The 27,794-nt window shown below is 48.6% G+C and overlaps 1 protein-coding gene across 1 annotated transcript in view; it reads left to right on the plus strand.

Annotated features, from left to right (window-relative positions):
- Positions 1 to 27,794, plus strand: part of HMMR (hyaluronan mediated motility receptor) — a 415,301-nt gene that overhangs the window by 172,902 nt on the left and 214,605 nt on the right. The window contains exons 9-10 of the mRNA XM_085617832.1: positions 19,844 to 19,917; positions 20,090 to 20,176. Of these exons, the coding sequence (XP_085473958.1) occupies positions 19,844 to 19,917; positions 20,090 to 20,176 (161 nt within the window). The remainder of the gene's footprint in view (positions 1 to 19,843; positions 19,918 to 20,089; positions 20,177 to 27,794) is intronic.

Consider the following 27,794-nt stretch of genomic DNA (forward strand, 5'->3'; position numbering starts at 1 on the left):
ACCCTTTGACGTAGATGATCACTGTGCTGTTTTGCAGACCCTACAAGAAGCCAGAGACACTCTTTCGAAGGAACACTTGCCCTCCACGTCTGATGCTGAGCTTCAGATTCCGGTAGTCGGCTGGCTACCCCAAGTTGGGGACCTGGTCCGTGAGAAGGTGGAGAACAAGGAGTTCGGCCCCTCTTATCGTGCACCAGTTCCAGTGCTTGGAGTGCAGGGTACAAGAACAGTCATTTTACCTCCACTTCCTGGTCGCAAAGAAAACAGGTACATCTCTATTGTCAATGTCAAACTTCAGCGAGTGGCCGATACTTCTTAGTATGACTCCAGCAGTTTCATGCCAGACGATGCAAAGAAATTGTGTTGGTTCCTGCTTCTACCACCTTGTCTGATGTTGCCATCGAGATGCAGTCAGTTACTGATCCCTTGTTAATACCGCCGGCTGGTGGTCTGCCCGAAGAGACTGAGTATGCTTATCCTACAAATGGTCACTCGCCTGTTTTACAATCTACGGCAGTTAACCAGTCACGTTTCTCCTTTGACTCTTCCTCATTGCCTTCGACTTCCCCTTCGAACATTGCTATTTTTGCTAGTTGGTTCAAAAGACATTTTTTGATTCCCCCTTGGACATGCGTATGGCTAGTACTAATCAGTATTTTTTTGTTTATGTCCATTGGATTTGTAATAGTGTTTTTCCGTCTGGTGAATGGACACTATCTCAATGAGAGATCTACAGTTAGACTTATCAATGGAACTTTGGCCCCCCACTCCTCGTCCCACATCATGAAAAGGGACCAGACTTTTGTGAATATTACTGCCTGGCCCGTTTTGGATGGATTTGCGTGGGATGCTGTTAAATTCCAAATTCATGGTCCTACCGAGGTCATCAATGTACCTAATGTATTTCGTGTTTCTATGGGTGATGTGATTAAGCAGAACATTCGTTCTGATGATTGGGATGTTCATGCCATTGAAGCACTGTTTTCTGATTTGAAATATTATGCTGCTTTTGATGCAGAAGATTTATATGAGAACGCGGATAACTATGCAGAACAGTATTGTTTTCAACATTATGGCAATCACTTCCTGCATAAAGCTAATACATTTCGCAATTTTGTAAATTTTACCCAATGGGAACACTGCCCTACTCCATCTTTAGGCAGTTCACCTACATTGGTTGATAAATATACTTATTTTACTGATTTCAGTGTTTCCAGCCCAGCATCATTTTATTTTAAAGTGATGCCTGAGTCTGCCTCGAAGGTTAGACTGACACACACGAAGTTACTCTATTCTAAATCCTTTATGGATGAGTTGTCAATCAAAGGTTATGACTTGTGGAAGGCTACTGTTGATCTTAAATCGGTTTGGGGTTCCAAACCGTGGCAGGTTCAGGGAACCCAAGCTTTACATCATGCCTGTCTTGTACCAAATCATATGTTGTTTTTTAATTCAACCATCTTCCAGACCACCTGTTTCGGATTGGCCACTACTAAAAAACTAAATTTCCCCTCTGTTCCAGATCTGGGCGCTTACCCAAATTGGGATAACCAAACAGATCTGTCCCTTCCTACTTTGCAGTCATTAGTTTCTAATACATCTTTCAATATTTCGAACTTTAGTAGTGAAGGATGGTTAATTTGGCAAAGCAGTTCAGATACCTGTCAACGTCATTTTCTAGGTCTGAAACCGGGGTATACTCAGCAACGCGTAGACCCTCGGTTTGAGTCCTCTCATACAGTAACTACCTACTCTGTAGGGAAATTATGTCAATCCTGGTTGCGACATTCCACCTTGGCATCTGTCAAAGTTCATTTATCAAGATTACATGACAAAATAGATTTGAATGATTTTGTTAAAGGTCCTGTGGGTGGCAGATCCAAGAGGTGGGCGTATGCTATTTACAACGAAGTATGGAAATTGTCGCAAATTGAGGCGGCTTCGAGATTGAGGGCTATTGATCAGGCAAATATGGAAAAGATATTAGCCGTTATAGATAACCGCATTAACACTCTTTCTTCCAGAATTTATACATTAGACAGTATTGTTTCTTCAATTGTTGATATTGTACATGATGATATGTCTGTATTGTACCATGGTCAAAACCAGTTGCGTTCTGTTATGCAGTTTGCATGGACGTTACAAACGTTAAAGGCAGGAAAGGTCCCCTGGGACTATCTGAATACGACCTCATTCCTTCCCTTTAACCTTACTGTAAAGCAACAGTTCATGTCCATGAAAGATGCTACATATTCGTTGTTACACATTGAAAAGTTGGAGCCGTTACCTTTCTCTGTGGCGGAATTGCATTCAGCCGTGTGGTTAGTACATGGGTTGATCACGCTCCCTTTCGCGCTTTTTAAGTTTACGTCATGCATGAAACACTATGCCCTGGGTAGATATGAACAGTTGGGTACCGCGTTCCTGCATGAGGTTTGGTCTCTCCCTTTTACGTATAGATGTACAAGAGACGGTACCGAGGTTTACCTGAAAGGTGAGGAATGTACCTCGACACCTGACCATTCGGTAGTATGTAGGCACATTCAGTTACACGGTGCATGCAATGTACACGCCCCAAATTTGGCCTGCGTCCTAAAGGGTGTCCCTGTGCCAGTGATTACACCGTCTTTCACGCTGCTTGCAAACGGCAGTTATTTAATTTTGAATAATGAAGCTTGCTGCGGGATGTTAGTGGGAATCCCGTATATAGTAACAGTATCTCAGAGAGTAGTCTGCTGCAATAATGTTCTATTCCCACCCCCGCATGGGCGGCTGGATGTTTCCATCTGGCCTTCGATTCCGACCTTGAAAGCAGAGTTCAACAAGATGAGCAGAATAAGAGCTCTATTGTCCCAAAAAGAGGTGCCATTGACTTCCTCCCGAGAAACATTTGTCCTTCACGTGGCAAATACGCGCACTGAGGTGCAGGCGCTTTTGAATACTGACCTCCCCCTACATTTTGGAGCTTTGATCCAAACAATTTTCAATGCCTCGTCAACTGGTCTGGCTCATTTTTTTAAACTTGTGGGCTCAGGCCTCGTGACCTACTTCCAAACTATTTTTGGTGTGATTCCGGCATTTTTTGCATTCTAATTTTTTCGAGCATTATGGCGGTGTCCCGCTGATTCTGGTGCTGGTGGCGGGTGTGCTGCTTTTACTTTTCATATTACGGAATGGCTGCACTTTCTGTCCCTCACGGCAACCTGCCCCGCCTGCATCTTCTTCGTGACAGGATGCTTGAATATTATGGTACGCTGCCATTGGCGACTTTGAGCCTGGCGTATGGATTATCCTTCCGGTATTCCTACTTTACCTGCGTACAACCTGTGTTTCACTGCCTAGATTGTCCCTTTGAATGGCCTCTGGATTTGTGCTTGACCAACACGGTGTCTCCAGTGCCGGATTATGATCGACTGATGAGACCCTTAGTGTCTCACGAGTTTGCCTGTTCTGGTGTTCGGATTATGGCCTGTGGTGCGGCGCATGGAATCCTGGGTAATTGGGACATCGCAAGGGCTGCCTATGACTTCCTGGATATGAGTTATTTGGAAGAACACGTCGGTTGCCCTCTGGTGCTGGAGGCTCCGCTTATTGAAGAACATGGGTGTTCCTTTTCTTTGATTAACTGGATGGCTGAAACTTTTAGTGGCAGTGCCAACTATTTTCTGTTGGAAGCTGTTGCTACGTATGCTGCATACACGTTCATGGATTGAGTGAACTGTCATCCACTGTTTTTTCTGCCATGTCCTGAACATTACCTTTGACTTTGGATTGCTGGCTAAAGCAGCATTTTTCGATTTTTTTTTTTTATTTTTTTTTTCCTTTTTGAGGTTTTTTTACTTGGTTTCAATTTGAATACGCCTTGTTCTGCTCTGTCGAATTTGAACTGCGTTCTCTCATTTCTTCCCTACTGGTTAGTGCTTCGATCAAGGGGGCATGTAGTAAGGAATCCCATAATACGTACATACATTAAGTTAGCATAACCACGTTAGATGTTAGAAAGCCATCTTGCTGCTTTTGCGCACGACACTGCATCTACATGTTATTGTTTAAACAAACTGCTGACTCGCGCTTTGCCTCACACGAGAGCAATCGGTTGTTACCATCCCGAGCTCTGCGCAGCGACCTTCGTCTGTACATGGTGTAACAAGAACAGTCTGGGTCGTTAGACAATGCATGTTTTCCACTCTAGGTTGATCGACTCACTATGTAGCCATAACACACAGGCAGCTGCGAATACCTGAAAGTTGGTGCTTTTAATATTGCAGACATCATGTTTAATATTCAGACCGAAGACGAGCCTTCCTGCAAGAAGACTTATGATGCTCCTGTGATGTGATTTCACTAAGCTGATCTTTGAGGTATGGGGTCCCCTGTTCAAGCCTAAGAGACCTTTTATTAGCATAATAATAATATTAGCTTCTTAGTTAAGGGAAGGTGGTAGTATCCACTGTCATTTATAACATGATCACTCCCTTTATATTCTATGGTATTGTAACGATGCTGATGGTTTTGATTATAATCATTTGTCTGCTTGTATTAGCCAAAGTACTGCATCTTAGGACACGTGGTCTATAAAAATAAACTTTTTATTTTCACTGTGTCTCCGTTTATTCTTGTTGTGGACTGATGTGAGAATAATATACGAACAGGTATTTCCGATTCCCACCATTCCTGAGAGTATACGGAGTCGCTTGTTCTGGGTTGTCTTTTCATTGGGATCGCCGAGCCAAATCTTGAATAACGAATGGGACACTTATGCTAGCCGGATTCTGGGTTCTGAGGTGAGTTTCTGGTACACCACTATTCACTGATGTCCTGGGGTTCTACGCATAGTTCTGTGTATAAGCAGAATCCCTACAACAGGTCCACTTCATTGGCCTTCCGAGATGGGTGCCCTCCTGCAACCTTCTAACCATGTCTGAAATTTGGGCGTCTACATTGACGATTCTCTGTCCTGGCACCATCAAGCTGTCAAGGTCGCGGCTACTTGTTTTACCATCTTGAGATGGCTGCAAAAAATCATCTGGATGTTACCCACTGCTACGCAAAGAACAGTGGTCCATGCCCTCATAACCTCAAGGTTGGACTACGGTAATGTCCTGCTGTTAGGTGCCAACAAGACCGTAACCCGTAAACTACAGTTAGTTCAAAACTCTGCAGTTAGACTTCTGTGCAGAATTCCCAGAACATCCCACATCTCTGGCTACCTCCACGATCTTCATTGGCTTAGAGTGGAGAATCGCATAAAGTTCAAAGTTTTGAGCTTTATGTTCAAGATAAGATGGGGTTCAGCACCACCCTACCTGCACTCTCTTGTTAGCCCTTACATTCCCGCGCGTCACCTCCGTTCTTCGTCACTTGAGAAATTCACGGTCCCTCGTTTCAAACTCGCCAGGATGGGTGGCAAGTCCTTTTCCTATCTTGGCCCCACCCTCTGGAACACTCTTCCTGTTATCCGCAAAGAAACCAACTACACTTTCTTTCGTAGATGCATAAAGACCTGGCTGTTTAGCCTGGCACTGGGAAACCCTTTTTAGGTAGCTGTTGCGCCCTATAAATTAAACTATAAATAAATATAAATAAATAGGCAAGAGTTATTCAGAGAATCCCGGCACTGCTCTGTCAAATTGTGGGAATGTAATATTTATAATAAAAGAGACGCAAGGCCCAGCTGTACAGCGTGTTCTGAATGGTGACCAAGCAGCATGCAGAAGAGAAACACAAGGACAAGCAGGAAGTGGGATAAGGGAGGGGGTAGGGCACGTCGCGCCCTCTAAGGGGAGAGGCACGCAGGCTGGCAAATGGTGTGCACTTTCGCGGCCGCTTTGATGTTCTCAGTGGCCGTGCGGCTCACTGAGAACATCAAAGCGGCTGCGAAATGATCACGCAGGCTGCCAAATGGTGCGCGTGCCCGGCGCACATGCACTGTAGTTGGAGGCCTGTAAAGCACGGGTTTGCACTTCCAAATCCCCCGTTTACTAAAGCTCTCGCCAGAGAAGCGCTGTCTCAGGCGAGACCTAAAAACTAGCAAACCGCTTCACATCTCCATCGGTTAATCTTTTGAAATGTTTCGATTTTATTGCAAGCATATGGTGGCCACATTAGGTTGAGGTCCGTTTTCTTTTTATGGCATACTCTTGCAAATAAAAAAAAAATGTAAAAAATAAAAATTGCGGAAAGCCAGACCAACTGGGTATCTCAGTGCTTGTTTTTTCTCGCATCCACTCAAGGTTTATTTGCCAAATTGTGTGCTTTTTCTGGCAATGCTGTTGCGAAAGATCGTGCTCTTTCTGTAAGCTAATGAGCAGGAACAGACCAAAGAAATGCTAGAGACTGTAAGGCACTTAGAGACAATCGATTTTTATCTGCCTACTGATAAACGAGACCAAAAGAGACATCAATCAGTCTCATTCCTGAAAAATAAAACCTAGTTGCTCACTGATCTGAGTAGAGCGTTTAGCACGGAATCCAGACAGTTGTACAGAGCAGCGGACTTTACCGTAATGAAGCTTAACAGATGAAGCCACAGCAGCACAAATCAATACAGATCAAACTCAGTCTTAGCGCGAGTCCCCACTGTCTTGGCACTGTCCTAGAAGGACCGAGACCGCGTAGCTTCCCGCAAAGGAGAGTGGAGCGCGACTGCCAACTTGTAATGTGGTGAGAAACGTGCATTTCCAAAGGCAACAGGCCCGCAGGACAAACTACACACCCTTAACAGCATATTAAACAGTAAAGGATACGAAATGCTTCTCATTTTAAATCGAGCTATAGAATTGTTTTACAATTGACGACATCTTAAAGAAGAAAACCAACTAATTGCACAGTTGCACCTTCTTTCAATAATCTTCAAACATTTAACGATCTCGTTCTGTGCCTCTCAATGATTTTGCATACCTGAGGGCGCAAGTCCGAAAGCAAGTCCGAAACCAGACTGGGCAAAGCCAAAAAGTCAGGACAGTCACTGCCAGCTTTTTGCGCTGCCAAGGCTTGTTCTGTTCTTCTTCCATAAAACAAGCCCAATCCTCCATAAAACACAATCCAAACTAACATCCTACTAAAAAGAAGCCCAAGTGACGGTCAAAGCAAAAATTGCTTAAAAGCCTAAAATATAACCACGAAGAGGGAGGCATGGTGAAAAAAGTGCCCCTAATAAAACTGCGGAATTAGGAGGTTGGAGGGAGGGAAACTATATTTAAATGTAGTCAGCTATGGTGCCGAAACTACACACAGGCAAACAGAGCAGGAAACAAAGAAATAAAGTAGTCTCACAGAGAACAGACAAAACTGTAGTGTGATGAGACCGTACTTGGTCCCTGCTGCATGGGAGCAACAGAAGAGAGAAAGGGGGGACAAAGAGGCAGGGCTGACCCCTGGCAAGCAAGGATTTTTGAGGGATACAAACAAATCAAGAGCTGGGGGATGGCTTTAACCCAACCTTAAAATTTTCAGTAGGTCTCGAATGCTCGACCTAAAAAGGTGCTGGTCTTATTTCTGCTGCATGAGGTGAGTTTCTCTCCAAGGGAACTATGGCAAGGGTTCTGAACTGCGAAAGACTAGCAGGTTTCTATCCTTGGTATTTCTTGTGCTGAAAGAGGACTCTGGCTGCTACTAGACTTTCGGCCTCTGATTGCCTGCCTCTGGAAGTTCAAAATGCTTGAACTGGACCCAGGACTATGGATGGTGTCCTTGGTCCTGTGGCACATGTGTTTTCATATACCTGGCCTGAGGTCCTACGGGTACTATCTAAGATTCAAGGTCAGTCGGTGCATTTTCATTTTACAGTGCTTACTTTTGGTCTTCAGTGCCTGGGACCATTAGAATTATGCGTTGGGGCAAGGACCAAATTAAGAAAAGAAGAATTTTGGGGGCATAATGCGGCACTGGTACTGATGAGGTAACATGTGCCCAAACATTGACATCCAAATATAGTATAAGGCAATGGAAAGGTGACATGTCAACAGGTGTTGCTGTTTTTAGTAGCTTAATCTGTTTGGGCTAAAACAATTATGATTAAAATCTGCAAATTATGCAGCAGATGATGGTTTATGTAGCACATGTGGCAAATCCATATTTGTGCAGAAAATGCAGCAGGTACAATTGCATAATTCCAGAGGCCCTGCCAATGCCAGTCGGACGGACATGAACTGATGGCAGTGGTTTCTTGCACACTGGTAGGGAATGCCAGTCTGTCCCTCCTACCTCAATGGTTTTTGAAGGTGGGATCGTCTCGCTCAGTCCTAGGCCATCTCCATACAAAAGCTTAAACCTCTTGACTTCATTGTGGTTCAAAATCAATGAGCTGAAGTCTCTCCTGACTTCATCGCAGTGGTTGCCATTCATTGGGGCTGTTCTAGATGCAGTGAAATTCAAGATCTTTCGTCCACTGCATCGAGTCATGACATTCTGGCAATTATCCTGATGTTTCAATCTCCGTCCTGTTTCTTGAGCAGCTCTGAGGCTTCTTGACCTGAGCCTCTTTTCCTGGTCCGCTATGCCTGGTGGCACATGCGAGCTCTGCAATGTAATTTGAAATCTGTGGGGCCAACAAAGTGAAATTGGAGTGGAATCCATTCAGGTTTTGGAAGGGACTGCCCTTAATCTGTAGTGGTGACTTCACTGTTAGTTGAGCAGCAGGACTTTCTCCTTTCCAGATCCATAGTGGATTTTTGGTGACTTAGAAATCACTACTGGTTAGGATACGTCATCTTGCCGTGGTAATCTGACTGCTGGTCTCTGGAGTAAAGCCGGATCTGTTTCTTGCTGTTTGAGCTTAGAGCAGTTTGCCTGCTGTTGAAAGCTTTCCTGCCATCCATCGAAGGGAGGCTAGTGCTGATTCTCACGGACAGCACTGTTACCGTATGGTACTGCAACGAGCAGGGTCGATAGGGGGTCCCAGGTTCTGTATCAGGAGGCACTGCACCTTTGGTTGGCTGCAGTGTCTGGGCATTAACCTAATTTTGAACCACCTGATATCGTTCAGTGCCAGAGCAGACCTGCTTAGTTGATGACTGCTGGCAGATCACATATGTCATCTACTTACCAAGGTGACACAGGACAGTATCTGCTATTTGGAAGTACCCTGGTTGTCTTTTTCACTGCAGTGGAACACGCAGCGTCAATGGTTTTGTCTAGCAAATGTTTCTGCAAGATTTTCAAGAAGACTCGTTCCCGCTTGAGTGGTACATGGTACCCAGTATACCTTTCCGAACGCTACCCCTCATGCCATGAGTTCTTAAGATCAAGAACGACACAGCCTTGTTCATACTAGTAGCTTTGGATTGGGCTGGGAGAGTGGGGTGCCCAGATATTATGGGCATGAGCATCTGGCCTCCAATCTGGCTCTATTTTAAATGTCTCTCCTGTCGCCTGAACCTGCACAATCGTCCCCTTCATGCATTGAGATTGAACGGATACAATTAACTAAGTTTGAACTACCACCTGAAGTGGTCGTTGTCATCCTTGCTGTCAGATCCCCTTCCATGAAATACATTTATGCCAAGTGCTGAGACAAAGTTGTGGCCAGGTGTTCAGTTTGCATGGTAGACCCTTTACAAGCCAAACTGTCGCATGACATATGTGCTTCGCCTTTGGCCCAGCAAGACCTTTCAGTATACACCATAGAAGGTTATTTGATGGCCCTTTAAGCTTTCATGTTTAGAAGACTTTTTGTTTAATCCTGTTATGATGCGGTTTATAAAAGTTTACACCTGTTTACTTCCAACAGTTTGTACAATGCTACAGCGTGACCTTAACTTGGTCTTGATGATGCTTAGATATTGTGGCACCTCCTGATCCTAAAGAGTACTGTTTTTTTTGTTTCACTCTGAGTTTGAGAGAGCACGAGTCACGCACTCTGTGCAACCACCCTATACCACCTTCTTTCCAGACAAACTGGTGCTGAGGACTTTGACGGCTTTTTGCCTAGAGTTGGGACTCCTTTTCAAGTTGGGCAATTTACTACTGTGCCAACGTTCTTTGCCCCTCAAAAGAGACGCTGCATCTGATCAACCTCCAGAAGAGCGTTAAGCTTTTGCATTGATTTTATGAAGAACCATTGGGTGGACATTCATTATTTTGTGCGTTATCAGTGGTGAAGAAAGTAAAGGCTTACAGGAGAGGTCTCAGTCTAGATGGATTGATCTCTGTATTAACATTCTATGCTTTAGCAAAAAAACAGCTTCTGCAAGGACTGAGCATGTTCCACCAGGTATAAGGCTTGTACCACTGTGTTGGCACACAACATGCTTGTCCTCTATCTATTAGTCTGTGATATGCGTGTGTAGGAGAGTGGCATCGACTGCATAGTTGCCCCCAACTTTTTGCTTATGTTTTGACTGTTTTATGACTAGCCAGGCTGTGGCCCTGCTATCCAGGACCCCAGCCTATCTGCTTCCTCGCTAAACTGATGTGAGTACCTTAAGTACCTACCAATTGGATACTGAGGACACCCTGTCAGCCCCTTGTAGATGGTACCCAGGGCATGGGTCCCTCAGAGGCCTACCAGGGGCTGCAGCACTTATTGTGCCACCCCTGGGACAGCCATACAAACTGACACCACCAGACCACTACTGTAGTCTGGGTAAGGTGGTGCTTGCACCCCTTACAGGGATATAGGTATCCTGTATCCCACTTAATACAACCCATATATCCTCATAGGTCACCCCTAACTCAGGCCTTGCTAATCCTACAAATAAGGGTGCTGAGATGTGAGGGGGAACCCCTACCTGAGTAGGGCCCCTCTGCAACCTTCGTAAAACTATTGCTGGGTTGTTTGTAGTGCAGCCATACCATATACTCTTAACCGCATTATAAGTAATTGCGATAACGTGATAACTTAAGAGTGGCTGCACAGAACCATGTTGTTTGGTGTCAAACATGTAGGAATCATACCCCCAATCCAACCATGGTAGTGAGGGCATGATTCCCCCCTGCTAGAGGGGCGATATGGTAAAAGCAGCAGATTTTAGACACCAATTTAAAAGTGCACACGTAGTACAAAATGGATGCTACCCGCCACCCACACGACTCTGGCTGCCTGTTGCTGGGCAGAACTCCAGCCACGGCAGCTGGACAATAGGTATCTTGTTGCAGGGAGGTGCTCCCACCTCCACAGACAGACTATGTGGATTGGAACTGGGTGGGTGCACCATGGGATGTCTTTCAGACTTGCACATAGGCTTCTCCAGTGCCTACTTTTGAATACACCGCCTCAAACCGGTTCAGGGGCATACTGTCCCCTGCCCAGGCGGGAAAACACACAAAGGGGAGAGGGTGTAGCCACCCTTTCCCGCCTGAACTCTCATTGGTGGGCTCTGATCTGGACACTCCCCTAATCTTTGGATAAAGGTGAATACAGGGTCCCCAGAGCCTCAGATTATTCTTGGACTTTACAGTCTTGAACTTCGACTTGCTCCCGCACAGCTGAATGAAGAAATCTCCCTTGGGGTAAAGGAGTTACCCCCCTGCTTGGCAGGCACCTGAAACACTGCAAGTGACCTGGTTGGAACTTCGCTGCTCCTACATTCATCGACGACTCTTTCCTACCTTGAGGTGGGTTTCCAAGCATCCCAGAGGCCAGTGAGTGTGCACAGCAAAGCTCAGCACCGTGGACCCCGTGGGTGCCGAGATCCCCAATACCCCAGGACACCGGCCACCTCTTGCACAGCACACGAACCCGACGAGTGGGGAAGTTGTGCTTTGGCCCATTATTGAGCCAACCTCTCAGCATCATCTGTGCCAAAGATCGACGCCCTAGCCGCTCCGGCGACCCGTGGGCGCATCTTTACGCACGCCAAATTGCTGCCTCCCGCGGTCCCTTGTCTCTCGAATGGTGGGCCCTGGCGGAGGTCAATCTTCACTTCCAAGAGTTCCCCTGGTTGCTCCAGGCCTGCTCTTCAGTCTCCTCGCTGGAGACCTCGCTCAGACCTTGTGGGTCTGCACCAGTAGCTGTTTTGTGATTCTTGCGTGGGTTGCGATTGCCAAGGCTTAGTAGATCCAATCCGGACACTAACACCGCAGCGACCCTCATCCTTCGTGGGACAGTCGCCCTCCAGAAGCTGGCCTTCCTTGAAGCCTCCTGGACCCCGTGGCTGACGATCCAAGCTACCCATCTTCCACCTGGAAGCACCCGACATTGAAGGGCTCTTTCTCCTGAGCCCCCTGGTCACTGTGCCGTGACCCAGACTCTGTCCCCTCTGCTTTCAGGTCCTTCTCTTCAAGATCTACATCTTCAATCTTTACGACATCAACAACGCTTTTTGCTAGCAGCAGTTCTTCACGTTTTGCCATTAAAAATAAGCCCGCGACCCGAGATCGAAAACGACCTATGCACCCGGCTTCCCTGGGGCAGGTAACAGTGGTACCTCGGTACTCTCGTGGGTGTGGCCCTTCAAAAGCTTAACTCTAAACTCTTGAACTTGAACTCCTGCTAGAAGTGTGTTTAATCTTGTAAAATTAAACCGCGACATTCTCCATAGGCTTTAATAGAGATCCCGACAGCTTCTACCACTGCACGCGTCTCCCGTGGGTCCCCTTCCTCACTACCTTGGGTGGTTTCACAAGGGGCCAGCGACCCTAAATGCCCTAGGCATTGTCTGTAGAATTGTCGTGGTTCTTATACCACTTTTTAGGTCTCTCCTGAGCCAGCGCTTTAGCGCTGCTCTGGCGAGAGCTATAGAAAACGGGAATTTGGAAGTGCAAACGAGTGCTTTTCAGGCCCCCAACTTCAGTGCATGTGCGCCGGTCGTGCGCACCATTTGGCAGCCTGCGGGTACATTTCGCGGGCGCTTTGATGTTTTCACTGAGCCGCGCGGCCACTGCGAACATCAAAGCGCCCGCGTAAAGTGCTCACCATTTGCCAGCCTGCATTGCCTCTCTCCCCTACCCCCTCCCTTATCCCACTTCCTGCTTGTTATTGTGTGCTTGTCGCTTTAAAATACGTCAACATGGGAAGAGGTTTTGCTGCTCGAATGAGCCATATTCCTCTCTCAGTAGCCATTTTGGTCCCTATGAGAGATTTACTCGATAGCCCGCCGCAGTGCCGCCCCCTCTGAAGCTTTGTTCCATTCTGGAGACGGGTGTTGCTGTCTCCAGGCACGCAGAGCAGTACCATTTACTTTCGTGGCGGGGGGGGGGGGGGGGGGGGGGGGGTGTTGTCTATGAAAGGAAGGAGCCGAGCTCCTCTTTTCACATTCCGCTGCCGAATTGCCTGAAAAAGATAGCACATAATTACTTAAAGCTCTGGCTGGTGTGACAACGCTTCACAGCCCTAAAACATCTGGTCCAAAACAAGTGAAACACTATTAGGAAAAGTTTCACAGTCGCAATTGGTACACACAGGTATCCTTTTACAAGAATAACAGACACAGATATACCAACGACGCTGTGACGTAAGGCATAGCGGGGCAACGGGCCCTGTGTCACAGCCTCCACAGTGCCTTTATATGTACACTTCTGTTTTTCCGATCCTTGTTCCGCATTTCTGTTTTTCCCCTTTCTTTCTCCCCTCTCAGTCTTCGCTCTTTGTTACTTTGCCTAATTATGATTCTAATTGTGATTCTTACCATCTCCCCTCCTCTCTCTCGCCATGTCAGTTTCTCGCGCTTTTATCCAACCTTTCTACAATTCTCGATTCTCTGCCTCTGTCTAAATGCCTTCATTATCTATCCCTTTATATTCCCTCTACAGTTCTTTCACTTGTACACACTTAGGGTGACCAGACGTCCCGGTTTTCCCCGGACGGTCCCCGTTTTTGGAGAAGTGTCCCCGTGTCCCGACACTTTTCTCCAATTCAATGAAATGTCCGGGTTTTTAAACAGTGTCCGGGTTAAACATACAAATGTCCCGGTTTTTCATTTGTTTCGGTTGTTTGAGCATGCGCGTGCATGCTCTCTTTGCACTGATTAAAGCGTGACGTTTAGGTGAGCGTTGTAGCAGGAAGGGAAATCGGGCTTTGAATGGGATGGGGGGTGGGGAGAGGTGCTCCTTTCATTCCACAGCGCGAGGTTCAGCGCTTTGAATGTGACCTCTGTCTCCAGGCCGAGAAGTCAAAGGATGCAATCTGCATACATTCACACCTGAATGCCGGTCACTTAGGGTGCTTCCAGAGATACCTTTGTGTTGTTAATGCAGCGCTCCTGCTCCAACAGCTACTGATGGCAGTGCGTCTTTGAATGTCTTTATTTTGTAAAAGCCTACTTGCAGGACCTGCTTATATCCTTGTTTAGAAACAGTAACCTGTTTGTACTTCGTGTCCAGGGCCGGCTTTAGGGCGGTGCGAGTGCCACCGCACCGGGTGCTGGCTTCCTGGGGGCGCCGTGTTTTAAAGTTTATTATGCTTTTGAAGCACCTGCTGCAGCGTTTCTTTACCCCCAGCAATTACCAGGCCTCACATAAATGTCAAGATAACTCGTGTGATTAATAATCTTCCTGGAGAGAGATCAGCATTTTGTATAGTTGAGGTTTTGACTTCGGTGAAGTTAGTGTAGAGGGTTAACATGCCTGCTGCAAAGAACCTGTACCAAGTAGATTACAGAGTGCGTATGATGTAAACAGATCAGCAGATTACTGCTTTCAAAAGAGATATCCTTTTGTTACTTGCAATTTATAACTTAAAGTCCTGAAATAGAATAGTGAGCTATTAACTTTCATCCTAGAACTGCATACACACTGCAAAGTATACATTATTAGAGCATTGATTAATGTTGCAAAAAGGGATAATTTGGCTAGAAATCGATTCTTATTATTAAAGAAAACTCCCAACTATGCTGTTTCTTTTTCGACTCTGCGTTTGTGCTTCTCCACACAAAGCACTCTTAAACTATACTGCCTACCAGTATGAATGACATGTGACTCCCTACACTTTTAGTCCTTTGGCTTATGTAACATTTCCTATACACTGATTACACATGCATGATTGATTGTCTCTGTGTAATGTGTGTGTGATGCGAAGTGCTCGGACACCCTACACTGGTATGAGTGGCGCTATATAACTAATTCAATGCATCTGAGAGAATCCGTGGTGGAGGTGGTCTTGGGGGGGGCGCCAACAAACACTGTCGCACAGGGCGCCACCAGCACTAAAGCCGTGGTCACCAACTATAGCAAATGTTGAGGCAAAGTCTGTTTAAATGGAATTAATGGTTACAGCCAATAAAAGACCTCTGATTTGTCGTCTGTAATGCTTCATCTCGGTCTGTGGAGGGAGCTGTCATTATAGTCCTTTTTCTATGTCCATGGCAGCTGTCAAATAGTCCTAGCTTTATGTCGATGGTTACTGCAAACCGTAGTCCTACTTCTATGTCTATGACCTGTCCCCGTTTTTTGTTTTGAGAATCTGGTCACCCTATACACACTGGTCCGTCTTTCTACTTGCCCCTCTTTTGTTTTCTTCCTTTTATTGCAGTTTTAAATAGCGCGAACTCGACTCGAGGGTATCGGAGCGCTTTACATGAGCACCAGTTGCATTATGGACGGACACATTCATTTTTTTGACACGGGGAGACTAAGTGATTTGCCCAGAAACACAGGATGTTTGAGCCTCCTGCCAGACTCGAACCTGGCTACCCAGCTACAAAGTCGGCCGCTCTAGCCACATTGATTCCATCTCCTCCCATGCTCCCTCCCCGCGTACTCTCTTGCCTCCGGGTATTCAGCAACTCCTGCCTGCCCTGTTTCCTGACCTCACACCTGCACCCTGCCCCGCCAACTGCGGGAGATGTGTTTGCATTCCTAACGAATATACCTGCTCCGGGGCTCCTCTGTTCCCCTTTCATCTACCTGCTTCAGAGCGCCTACATCTCTTACTTCATCGTTACTTTTGCTTGCTCCTATCTGCCTGTTGTCTCGTCCGTCCCTCTGCCTGCTCCTGGATCTCCTTGCCAGATCCGGCTTCCCTCTGCCTACCGCTCTGCCTGCTCCTGCTTTCTCTAGCTTCATCTTTCTGCCTGCTCCGGCTCCTACTGTCTCTTCTTACCTCTTTGCCTGCTCCTTCTCGTGCCTCTCTGCTTGTAAGGTCCCGTTTCTCTGCTTCTCCGCGGTGGGGCTCCAAGGATTGGGTCCAGATGTGCTCCAGCTGCAGGACGGGGTTTGCACAAGACATGCATGACCCACACATCTCACAATTGTGCAGCCTCCTTGTTATCACCTGACTTATCATGAGGAAGACTGCAACGTAACTCCAGAAATATTTTGGACCAACCACCTATTTGTTAGGACACATGTTGCATCTTCAACAGTCCACACATATACAGTGAATAATGTGCTTGTAAAGCTCATAAATGAGCATACATACCCAGGCAGGCTTTAGGGAAGTGCGACAGGTGCGGCTGCACCGGGAGCGGACCTGGGGAGGGGTGATGTGTTTAGCAATAACTTACAATTTCAAAGACCTTCTGCAGAGTAACTTGTGCATCGAACCTTTGGGCATATAATGCATAAGAAACGTGGGTATCAAGGTCATAGTGATATTTAAACATCTTTATATTTCATAAATCATCATTAATGTCTTAGTTAATTTATTGTCTATCTTCATATGTTCATTGATTCATATAAAATTTGCTTATAATACTTGTTCTTGCCATCATAGACATTATTCTTTACAGGGATAGCAAGTCCGAGTTATGTTCTCTGTGCTCGTAAGCTTTGGGCTTTTTCAAGTCTGAAAAATGTTCCAATGGTAATCATTATAAATGTAGTATGGGCACAACCAGATATGAAATTCATAGACTTGGATAATTACTTCATAAGCCACAGTCCATGCTTGTAAAAGGTAATCACACTGCTGAGACGCGACACGTGGTGCTCATAAAGTAACATGAAATTAGTAATGTCTTCCATGTGTTAAACCTATTTAAAAACCGGGTAAAAATTTAAAAACTATACTTAAGAATTTATTATAGCCTAGTCATGTCCTCAAGGGTCCCTAATGTGAATTAAGCAGGAATCAGACTGAGACAAATTGTAGAAAAAGAGCAACAAAATGGGGAAAGGACGGACCAGAATGGGGTCATATGATGAACTTCTGGCAGCATGTTGTATTAAGATATTTACACTTCAGGCCTACTTTGTGCTCACACTATCCGCTGGTCATTTTGTCTTCAGAAAGAATTATAAAAATTGCAGCTAAATGAAAGTCCTTTGTATGTAATAATTGAATATTAACTTTAGTGAAAAGCCTGCTATGTCAGTAGTTCGGACTATTAATTTATTTATGTATGTACCGTATCACAAACCAGTAGCACATCACCTTAGTGACTAAAGAAAGCTGAATGTATTAGAACATAAAAGATTTAATACAGGGTTTATGGCCTCATTTGCAATGACATTCATACCAAATTGTTTAGTTGCTCCTGACGTGTTGATAGTTCTAGTTGAATGCTTCGCAGAATAAATAGGTTTTCAGGAGTTTTCTGAACCGGAAGTAGTTGTCTTCACAGTCAGGCCCCCCCCAAGATATTGCAGCCTGGACTACCAAATTTGCGGCACAAAAGGGGGCCATTTGTCAAAGTGTGGTGCATGTATTTGGATCAGGTAACCAGATGCTGGAATGGAAGGAAACGCTTTGGACTAGTGTTCAGATGACACACAAGGATGTCTGCTTGTAGCACAAATTTGTAATGGATTGCACGACTCTCGTAGTTTTATTTTACATCTGACCTTGTTTGCACTCCTTTTTGATGTAAATTCTCAGAAAAATCTTCAGATTAATTTTTCGAAATGGTTGTAAATAAATCTTTGTACTTTGTCACATTCCCACTACACCAGGCTGAATTTGTCTTCTTGAAAGTGTTTTAATGACTTATTTGTGAAGCTTTCTATTATATATCCGCAGTAACTTTGAGGAGCAAGACATGCACACATGGTCACCCTCACTCTAATAGTTTAAAGCTGTTTATTGTTAAACCTTTAGACTGCTTTGCTCTAGTCTTCCAAACATTTCATTAACAAGCATTGGCATAGCCAATAGGTCTCGCCTTTGGGACCTTATAAGTGTTTAGCCATGCAACAGTGATGTTGTTGCACCAAGAATATTGTGCTGCTTAACTAAATACTTATAAGGTCCCAAAAGCGAGACCTATTGGCTATGCCAATGCTTGTTGGATATATGGTTTGGTCCCCCCCCCCTGGGGCCCTATGATTCCAGTGCTATTTATTGTAACTATCAATGCTTGTTTGAATTGTATCTTTACCTCCAGCCTCATAAAGAGACTAGTGGGATTATTCTTAGAATAAATACATATATTTTATATATATATATATATATATATATACACCTGTGTGGATTACTTTAATTTGGTTATTCAAGAGGTTAGCGATGGTAAAATAATAAGCTTAACACTCCTTCAAGACTTAGCCTGAAGGCTGCTCACCACAGCTACCACTAGGATAGCTTTCTTTAAAGGTTGTCTTTTAACCTATCACCATAAGAGTCGAATTGGACTGGTGCAAGGTGTCCCCTATAATTAGTGGACAGCATATGCCAGGCAAACTTCTCACAGCGTGTCTGTGCACTTGTTCGCCAAACACTACCTCCTTGACTGCCAGGTCAGATTGGAAGGGTATTTTGCCTGCTTTCTCCTGCCAGACCTTTTGCTCTGAACCCACTCCACAAACCCTTACCCTGTGGGAGGTAAAGCTGTGGTTTTTATTTTAAAGGTGAGGAATCTGCGGTTAGAAGTATCCGTTAGCAACCAAGTTAATTAAATTTAGTAATGCTTTTTGGTGGACTTCGCACCGCCTTACCATTCTGTGGAGTGCCATGTTTTTTAACATATACAAATGGCCCAAAATTCCGATCTCCTCTCTGGTGCCAATATTTGTTTAAATGCTCTGCTTCTGAAGGCCCAGTAAGTGTGAAGTGGCAGGGAAGGTGCTTGTGTCCGCTTTGAAGTTTCCGGAGTGGGGTGTAGCCGCATGGCATCACCTGGCAGCACGCGAGATAATTGCTGAAAGCTTTCTGGATTCAGTCTACAGCTTGGGTAATATTCCAAAGATGAATATATAGGTGGAATATCCCCTAGACCGTGTTATCATGTGACTATCTTCTTTGGTTTGTATTGTACATGTTTGAGATGTAGTCAACATTTGTGTGCCAAAGTCCATGACTCCCTATTGCAGAGTAGGAATAGTTTATGGTGTAATATTCTAAGATTCTGTTCAACAAAGGTCTTGGCAGTTCAGGCTGGACTGTTCCCATGAGGCACAGGGTCAAGACTGATTTGCATATGGCCATGTCTGAACTGGGGTGGCGTGGTGAGCAAAATAACGATGGATTAAACCCAGACGTGGGTCCCGTGCTTACTACACCACTGGAGTCAAGCTATCCTGGCTGAAGAGGGGTGAAACCCCGAAACCAGTCCTAGGATGCTTGGTTGCGGTCCAGAGAAGACATGACTTGGCAGTTCAGACTGGACTGTTCCCTTGAGCCACAGGGTCAAGTCTGATTTGCATATGGCCATGTCGTAACTGGGGTGGCGTGGTGAGCAAAATAACGATGGATTTAAACCCAGATCTGTGACTGGGGGTGAATGTTTTGCCAATGTTTAACATTCCGTCCATCTTGTATGTTTTGCTGTTCAACAAAGGTCTTGGGCTGTAGAGTATGCTTTAAAGGTGGTTTATTGGTGGCAGACGTGGACTACATTTCTACATTAACTAGGCTTAGATTTCCTTTCTCTACTCGCTATGACCTTTTTGTGTTTAAAAAAAATCAGGATAATTCTTTGGCTACCAGATTGATCTTTGTGTTTCCCTTTTCACTAAGCATATAGGGATTGTTTCTATACGCGATTGTCACACTGCTTATTTTGTTTCTCTCTCTCTCCTCAAACTCTGCAAGCTTTAATAAAGGAGTTGCGTGCAGAAAATAAGACTCTGCATAGCTATCTTGCTGATTCCCAGGAACAGATTCAAGTGAGTGCTATAAGATTTTTTTTTTTTATCATGTATGAACTCAAGTAATGCTTTTTAAGCAAGGGGCTAATAAACATTCAGGTTATATATTCTGCCATGGGCAATAGTCTACTTTTAAAATACTCAGCTATGATAAATTTGATAAACTAAACCAGTGCTTTTTATTTTCTAGGACATTCGCATGCAAATGAACACCAAAACTGGTGAGTTTCAAAATGCGCTGAAGGTGGCAAAATCCAACATGGAGGAACAAATACAGGTATACTACTGAATGTTGTTAAATTCATAAGTGCAATCTATTCTAATAGAATTCAGACGTAGCTCTGTTACAGTAACTATCTTTGAACGAGCGGATAGGTATGATTTTTAAATGCTGCCACCCAGTTGCTTACACACCATCATGAAATGCATTGGCAGAGTTCTCTTGTTAAAATTTCAAGCAGTTTTAATAAACAGTACAGCTTTAGATCTTCCTGGGTATTGCTGAATAGTGTTTTAACCGGTTTGCATGCTTCATGAGCCATTAAAGCTCAAAAGGGCTCACTGCATCTAGTTTTCATGAACTTTAGCTCTGCCTTTGTGTCAATCTGGGTAAACTGTAGTAAATTGTGGCTGTAAAGGACCTAGCTCTGATTTAATTACTTGGACTAGTGGTTCCCAAACTTTTTAGAGCTGGGACCACTTTAAAATGACAATTTTTTGCAACCCATCTACCTTTAATGGATACGAGTCGCTTTTATATATAATTTTGTTGTGTAATTAAAGCATTGTCATTTGTAGACAACCCACTTTTCATTGAATTGGCCACTAACTTTGCACAGACAGTTTTACTGATAAAATTATAAAGCACATATAATGTGGAGAATGTGTTTCTTTGAAAATTAATCATTTGGGCATCAACAAATAGTGTTTTGGTTTGTTACAAGCCTATTAAAATCTGTTTCCAACACATTTCAAAATTTAAAAAAAAATGTGCTTAATTTTTGCTCGCCTAACAATTTACAGTTAATTTACAGGTATGCATTTGTTTCCACAAAAAAAATCCATCTGACTTTCCTTTCATGTCCCCTGTACTCCAGCAAGATCGTTGCATAATTTACATGAAGAAATCTTCCTGCAGTCAAAAGTAAACACCAATCCCATGTTGAATAAGCAGCAATTTGTCAGAAGAGGATGCCTGACATATGATCTGTCTTAGAAGTACCCACAAATGTGACCAGACAAAAACCGAATTTAAATGCATCTTTATTAGTCTTTCCAGGTCCGCCAAAAATCAACTTGTGATCCACAGTTTGGCAAACGCTGACCTAGTCTGAGTAAGAGGATTTGTATATTAAACATCTGTGAAATGTCAGTGCTGTTTAGACTTCTACCGCATGTCTTGTGAGCACTGGCTGCTCAGACAATGGATAATTTCTTTGCGGTATTACAAGGAGTTACTGATATCTACAAATTGGACTGTCCGAAACTAACCAGAAAATCCAAGAAATGAAAGATATGTTGAACATGTTCTACAAAAACGCTAAAAGACAGAGGCAAGAGGTTTACTTTGGCTGCAAAAGTCAAAATCTAAAGAATCTCCCTCTGGTGAAGAGGTGAAACCTCAAACTTCCTTTAAAAGTTAGCATTCACATTATTGGCTCTAAAAGGGAACAATCTGAGGAAGAGCCTCGCAGAAAAGCCCTTGGACAATCAAGAGGACATTACTACTTCAGAGTCAGATCAGAAGTCTGACAAAAACCTGACAGAATAACATCCAAGAGAATTATCAACTCAAAGTGCTAAAAGAAAGAAATGAAGTGCTGAACCTTAAAAGCATTTTTCATCTTCTCCACTGACTAAGTTTTAATCCTTATCTGTGAAAATAAATTTTTAAGACTGACAACACTGCCTACTAAAACATGGTCTATCAAGACACAATCTCCATTGGCAAGAATTACGTTGACCAAACCATTTACAAGCACTTCGACAAAGATCTCGTCTACTGCAGTACTGACTACTAAAGTACAATGGCAACAATGTCCAGGCCTTTGACTGCAACATGGACACTGTCGACCAAACCTGCAAACTGGATACAATCAACCATGACTACTCGGGCAAGCACTGCAGTTGCATATTTCACTCCTAGATCAAGCACGACTTCAGCTAAGTTGACAATCTGAAATAATTAGTTTCAGATGAAGGAATTTCAGGCTCATTGCCAGAGTAAATTGCCCTTAGCAAAGTGTTTTCTTACCCACCGAGACAATTATTCAATGCAGAATATGATAAGGAAGGTCTATGTGGACTGCCATGTTGCCCAACTCAGATAAATATAAAATATCACTCCGAAGATGAACAAAAGTCTTCACTCCTGGTATGTGTGAATGCAATTCTGTAGTAGGGGATCTCTGTGTATAGTCATAATCTAGTGAATAGTCCCGCCCATGTGCGTGGACCCTGGAGCAATAAAAATCTCTTAAGTTGTCAAGCCATGCAGACCTGCATCTACACAAGAGGATTCAAAGACAGATAATGCAGCCTATATCCACAGGCTACACTGTCCAGTACTTCAACTAGAAAATTCCACCAACATCCACAAACAGCACTGCCTGCCCAGCTTTTTCCACAGAGAAAAACCTGCCTCTACCAGCAAAAGCCTCTGGAATGATAGGGAGGTATGGACAGACAAGCCCCATAGGCTGCCATTATGTGGCTCAGAACAGGATACTGTGCCTTTAAGAACTTTCCAGAACTCTTCCAGTATCCCAGAATGCACAGCAGGTCCCTTTTACTTTCAGTTCTTTTTTCCGGCTCCTGCTAGCAGGACCCTGGAGCATTGAGCTCTCCCTTTTCAAGGGTTTATTTGGATTTGTTCACTTCAAGTGCTTATTAACTACCTTGTTGCCTTCCTTCTTGTGTGCTCAGTGTTGTCAACATGCCTGGCTTGTTGACAAGTGCCCAGAGTGCGAGAGAAAGAAGGCCAAGTCGTACCCACACAGGGTGTGCATCGTCTGCCTTCACCAGTCCCATGTTCCAGAAGAGTGTGACATTTGCCAGTCTTTCTCAGCCATGACCCTGAGAGAAAGGATGAAGATCAGGCTCCAAGGCCTGGAGGACAGAAGGCTGAGGGCACAAGGTGGGTCAGGACGGGCTGATTCTGCCCATGCTGAGGCCCCTGGGTGGCTCCCCAGGGCCAGGAAGCCCAGCAAACGTCCCCATTCTACGTCGGCGTAGACTAAGGCGTCGAGGGGGATGGCTGCAGTCTGTTCACCGTCTCCCCAGGGCTCTGGGGAGAAACGACGTCGAGGGAGCTGAGCAGTCCGCAGTCTACGACATCCGCACCTTCGTCGACTTCTCCGTCGAGTCATCGGCGTCGAACAGTTCCGGCGTAGGCGCTCGCCGGCGAGGTCGCAGTTTGCCGTCGGCAAAGAGGAGAACGTAGCCGTCGAGGGGATCCCCGACGTCGAGGAGGCGTTCGCCGTCGAAGGAGGCGTTCGCCGTCGAGGAGGCGGTCATAGACACCGAGGCGGCGCAGGAGGAGTCCTCCTCCGCCTCCTCCTCCGCCGCCGCCTCTGCCTCCTCCCTCATTCCGCCTCCCCCATGCCGCCGCCGCCTCCTCCCCCATGCCGCCGCCGCCTCCTCCCCCATGCCGCCGCCGCCTCCTCCCCCATGCCGCCGCCGCCTCCTCCCCCATGCCGCCGCCTCCTCCCCCATGCCGCCGCCGCCTCCTCCCCCATGCCGCCGCCGCCTCCTCCCCCATGCCGCCGCCGCCTCCTCCCCCATGCCGCCGCCGCCTCCTCCCCCATGCCGCCGCCGCCTCCTCCCCCATGCCGCCGCCGCCTCCTCCCCCATGCCGCCGCCGCCTCCTCCCCCATGCCGCCGCCGCCTCCTCCCCCATGCCGCCGCCGCCTCCTCCCCATGCCGCCGCCTCCTCCCCATGCCGCCGCCGCCTCCCCCCCATGCCGCCGCCGCCTCCTCCCCCATGCCGCCGCCGCCTCCTCCCCCATGCCGCCGCCGCCTCCTCCCCCATGCCGCCGCCGCCTCCTCCCCCATGCCGCCGCCGCCTCCTCCCCCATGCCGCCGCCGCCTCCTCCCCCCCATTCAGCCGCCGCCTCCCCCCCATTCAGCCGCCGCCTCCTCCCCCCCCATTCAGCCGCCGCCTCCTCCCCCCCCATTCAGCCGCCGCCTCCTCCCCCCCATTCAGCCGCCGCCTCCTCCCCCATTCAGCCGCCGCCTCCTCCCCCCCATTCAGCCGCCGCCTCCTCCCCCATTCAGCCGCCGCCTCCTCCCCCATTCAGCCGCCGCCTCCTCCCCCATTCAGCCGCCGCCTCCTCCCCCATTCAGCCGCCGCCTCCTCCCCCATTCAGCCGCTGCCTCCTCCCCCCCATGCCGCCTCCTTCTCCTCCCCCATGCCGCCTCCTTCTCCTCCCCCATGCCGCCTCCTTCTCCTCCCCCATGCCGCCTCCTTCTCCTCCCCCATGCCGCCTCCTTCTCCTCCCCCATGCCGCCTCCTTCTCCTCCCCCATGCCGCCTCCTTCTCCTCCCCCATGCCGCCTCCTTCTCCTCCCCCATGCCGCCTCCTTCTCCTCCCCCATGCCGCCTCCTTCTCCTCCCCCATGCCGCCTCCTTCTCCTCCCCCATGCCGCCTCCTTCTCCTCCCCCATGCCGCCTCCTTCTCCTCCCCCATGCCGCCGCCTTCTCCTCCCCCATGCCGCCGCCGCCTCCTCCCCCATGCCGCCGCCGCCTCCTCCCCCATGCCGCCGCCTCCTCCCCCATGCCGCCGCCGCCTCCTCCCCCATGCCGCCGCCGCCTCCTCCCCCATGCCGCCGCCGCCTCCTCCCCCATGCCGCCGCCGCCTCCTCCCCATGCCGCCGCCGCCTCCTCCCCCATGCCGCCGCCGCCTCCTCCCCCATGCCGCCGCCGCCTCCTCCCCCATGCCGCCGCCGCCTCTTCCCCCATGCCGCCGCCGCCTCCTCCCCCATGCCGCCGCCGCCGCCTCCCCCATGCCGCCGCCGCCTCCTCCCCATGCCGCCGCCGCCTCCTCCCCCATGCCGCCGCCGCCTCCTCCCCCATGCCGCCGCCGCCTCCTCCATGCCGCCGCCGCCTCCCCCATGCCGCCGCCGCCTCCCCCATGCCGCCGCCGCCTCCCCCATGCCGCCGCCGCCTCCCCCATGCCGCCGCCGCCTCCCCCATGCCGCCGCCGCCTCCCCCATGCCGCCGCCGCCTCCCCCATGCCGCCGCCGCCTCCCCCATGCCGCCGCCGCCTCCCCCATGCCGCCGCCGCCTCCCCCATGCCGCCGCCTCCCCCATTCAGCCGCCGCCTCCTCCCCCATTCAGCCGCCGCCTCCTCCCCCATTCAGCCGCCGCCTCCTCCCCCATTCAGCCGCCGCCTCCTCCCCCATTCAGCCGCCGCCTCCTCCCCATTCAGCCGCTGCCTCCTCCCCCATTCAGCCGCTGCCTCCTCCCCCATTCAGCCGCTGCCTCCTCCCCCATTCAGCCGCTGCCTCCTCCCCCATTCAGCCGCCTTCTCCTCCCCATGCCGCCTCCTTCTCCTCCCCCATGCCGCCTCCTTCTCCTCCCCCATGCCGCCTCCTTCTCCTCCCCCATGCCGCCTCCTTCTCCTCCCCCATGCCGCCTCCTTCTCCTCCCCCATGCCGCCTCCTTCTCCTCCCCCATGCCGCCTCCTTCTCCTCCCCCATGCCGCCTCCTTCTCCTCCCCCATGCCGCCTCCTTCTCCTCCCCCATGCCGCCTCCTTCTCCTCCCCCATGCCGCCTCCTTCTCCTCCCCCATGCCGCCTCCTTCTCCTCCCCCATGCCGCCTCCTTCTCCTCCCCCATGCCGCCTCCTTCTCCTCCCCCATGCCGCCGCCTCCTTCTCCTCCCCCATGCCGCCGCCTCCTTCTCCTCCCCCATGCCGCCGCCTCCTTCTCCTCCCCCATGCCGCCGCCTCCTTCTCCTCCCCATTCCGCCGCCTCCTTCTCCTCCCCATTCCGCCGCCTCCTCCTTCCTCCCCATTCCGCCGCCTCCTCCTTCCTCCCCATTCCGCCTCCTCCTCCTTCCTCCCCATTCCTCCTCCTCCTCCTTCCTCCCCATTCCTCCTCCTCCTCCTCCCCCCCCCCCCACCCCCCCCCATTCCACCTCCTCCGCCTCACAGACCGTCGGGCCCACCTGTGGCCCCGCCACGGTCGGTGTTGTTGGCCAGGTATCCGCCGCCGAAGAGAACTCCGAGGCCGCGGCACCAGGTTAAGTCCAGATCGCGCTCCCGCTCCGGACTGAGAGGAAGATCACGGAGCCGTGGACGGTCGTCATCAACATCTGGGCGACGCCGCAGGAGGCGCAGGGCCAGATCCCGCACCCAATCGTCTGCCAGGGACTACTCGCCGACGCTGTCGGACTCGCCAGGGACGGGAGTATCGCCGGTCTACTATGTAGTCTCCTTCCAGGAGGTGCTACTGAGGGGTGCGGCCAAACTAGGGATCACGGTGACGGTGCCAACACCTACGACGTCCGTGATCTTCGAGACGCTGCACAAGAAGCACCTGCCTCGCCCCCTGCTGCCACTAGTGCCGGGATTGGTGGAGCCCGCTAGGGAGTTGTTCCTCACTCCGGTGGTGACGAAACCAGCCCCCTCAAGGCTCCTGAAGAAGTATTGGGCGCCGGAATCGGACCTGACCTTTCTGAGGATGGACCCGAAACCGGACTGTCATTGTGACTGCGGCAAGGAAGCAGCATGCTACCACTCCTTCCTCGACAGTGCCGCCTGATAAGGATAGACGTTTGGCTAGACTCGGCGGGCAGAAAGGTCTGTAGGACGGCTTCTACCACCATGAAGGCGGAAAGTGCCGGGGCTTTGTTGGGGCGCTACGACCGTGCCCTATGGGAGTGTCTCCAGCAGTACACGGAGCTGCTGCCTCGCGACAAGGAGGACTTTCTAGAGACTTTGCGTGAGGGGATGCTGGTGTCAAATCAGATTATCAGCGCGGCAGCGGATGTGTCTGTTAGCGGCACATGGATATTGTCATGGCATCAACAAACGGCGTCACGCTTGGCTTCGCCTTACCTCACTCAAACCGGAGGCACAACAAAGAGTGGCCAACCTGCCTTTCTCGGGGTAAACCCTGTTCAGCCAGCATGCGGACGACGAAATGGCCCGCATGAAGACGGAGGCAGAGACCCTGACGGCTGTCGGGTTAGAGAAGCCTGAGAAGAAAAAGCGCCCGTTCCAGAGACGGTTCGGGGCTGTAGGCAGAGGGCGTGGGCAGGCCTCGGGACAGCAGCAACAGCAGCAGCAGTTCCGGAAACCCTTCCAGAAGCGCCAGAAGGGTAGAGGAGGCCAGCAGTCCGCTACAGCGTCCAAGGGCCCGGCTGGGTCTCGGCCCTGAGCGATTACTTCCCTCTGCAACCGTTACCCACTCCAGTGGGGGGGAAGCGTTCAATTTTTTCTGGCAGAGTGGAGAAAAATTACTCGGGACAAGTGGGTGCTGAATATTGTTTGCAATGGATACAGTCTTCGGTTCATCAGCCCGCCTCCATCGATTCTGCCGGTAAGCTCACAGTATCGACTGCGAGAGCTCCAGGCGGAGGCAGACATCCTGTTGAGGAAAAAGGCGGTGGAAGACGTACCTCTGTCTCAAAGGGGAAGATGTCTGTACTCTCGGTTCTTCCTGGTTCGCAAGAAGGACAAGAACGAGTTCAGGCCCATTCTGGATTTGCGGCAAGCAAACAAATGGATTTGCAGAGAAATTCCGCATGCTATCGTTGCATCAGATTTACCCTCAGCTGCAACGAGGAGACTGGCTCTGAAGTACTGGGTATTTTAGTCCCAGCGGTGCAGGGGCACACACCCTATGACTTCTGGGTTTCACCCTGTTCCGGACCTACAGAAACACAGAGTCT

The sequence above is a fragment of the Triturus cristatus genome, chromosome 7, assembly GCF_964204655.1.
Source record: "Triturus cristatus chromosome 7, aTriCri1.1, whole genome shotgun sequence".
In the NCBI taxonomy this organism is placed as follows: domain Eukaryota; kingdom Metazoa; phylum Chordata; class Amphibia; order Caudata; family Salamandridae; genus Triturus; species Triturus cristatus.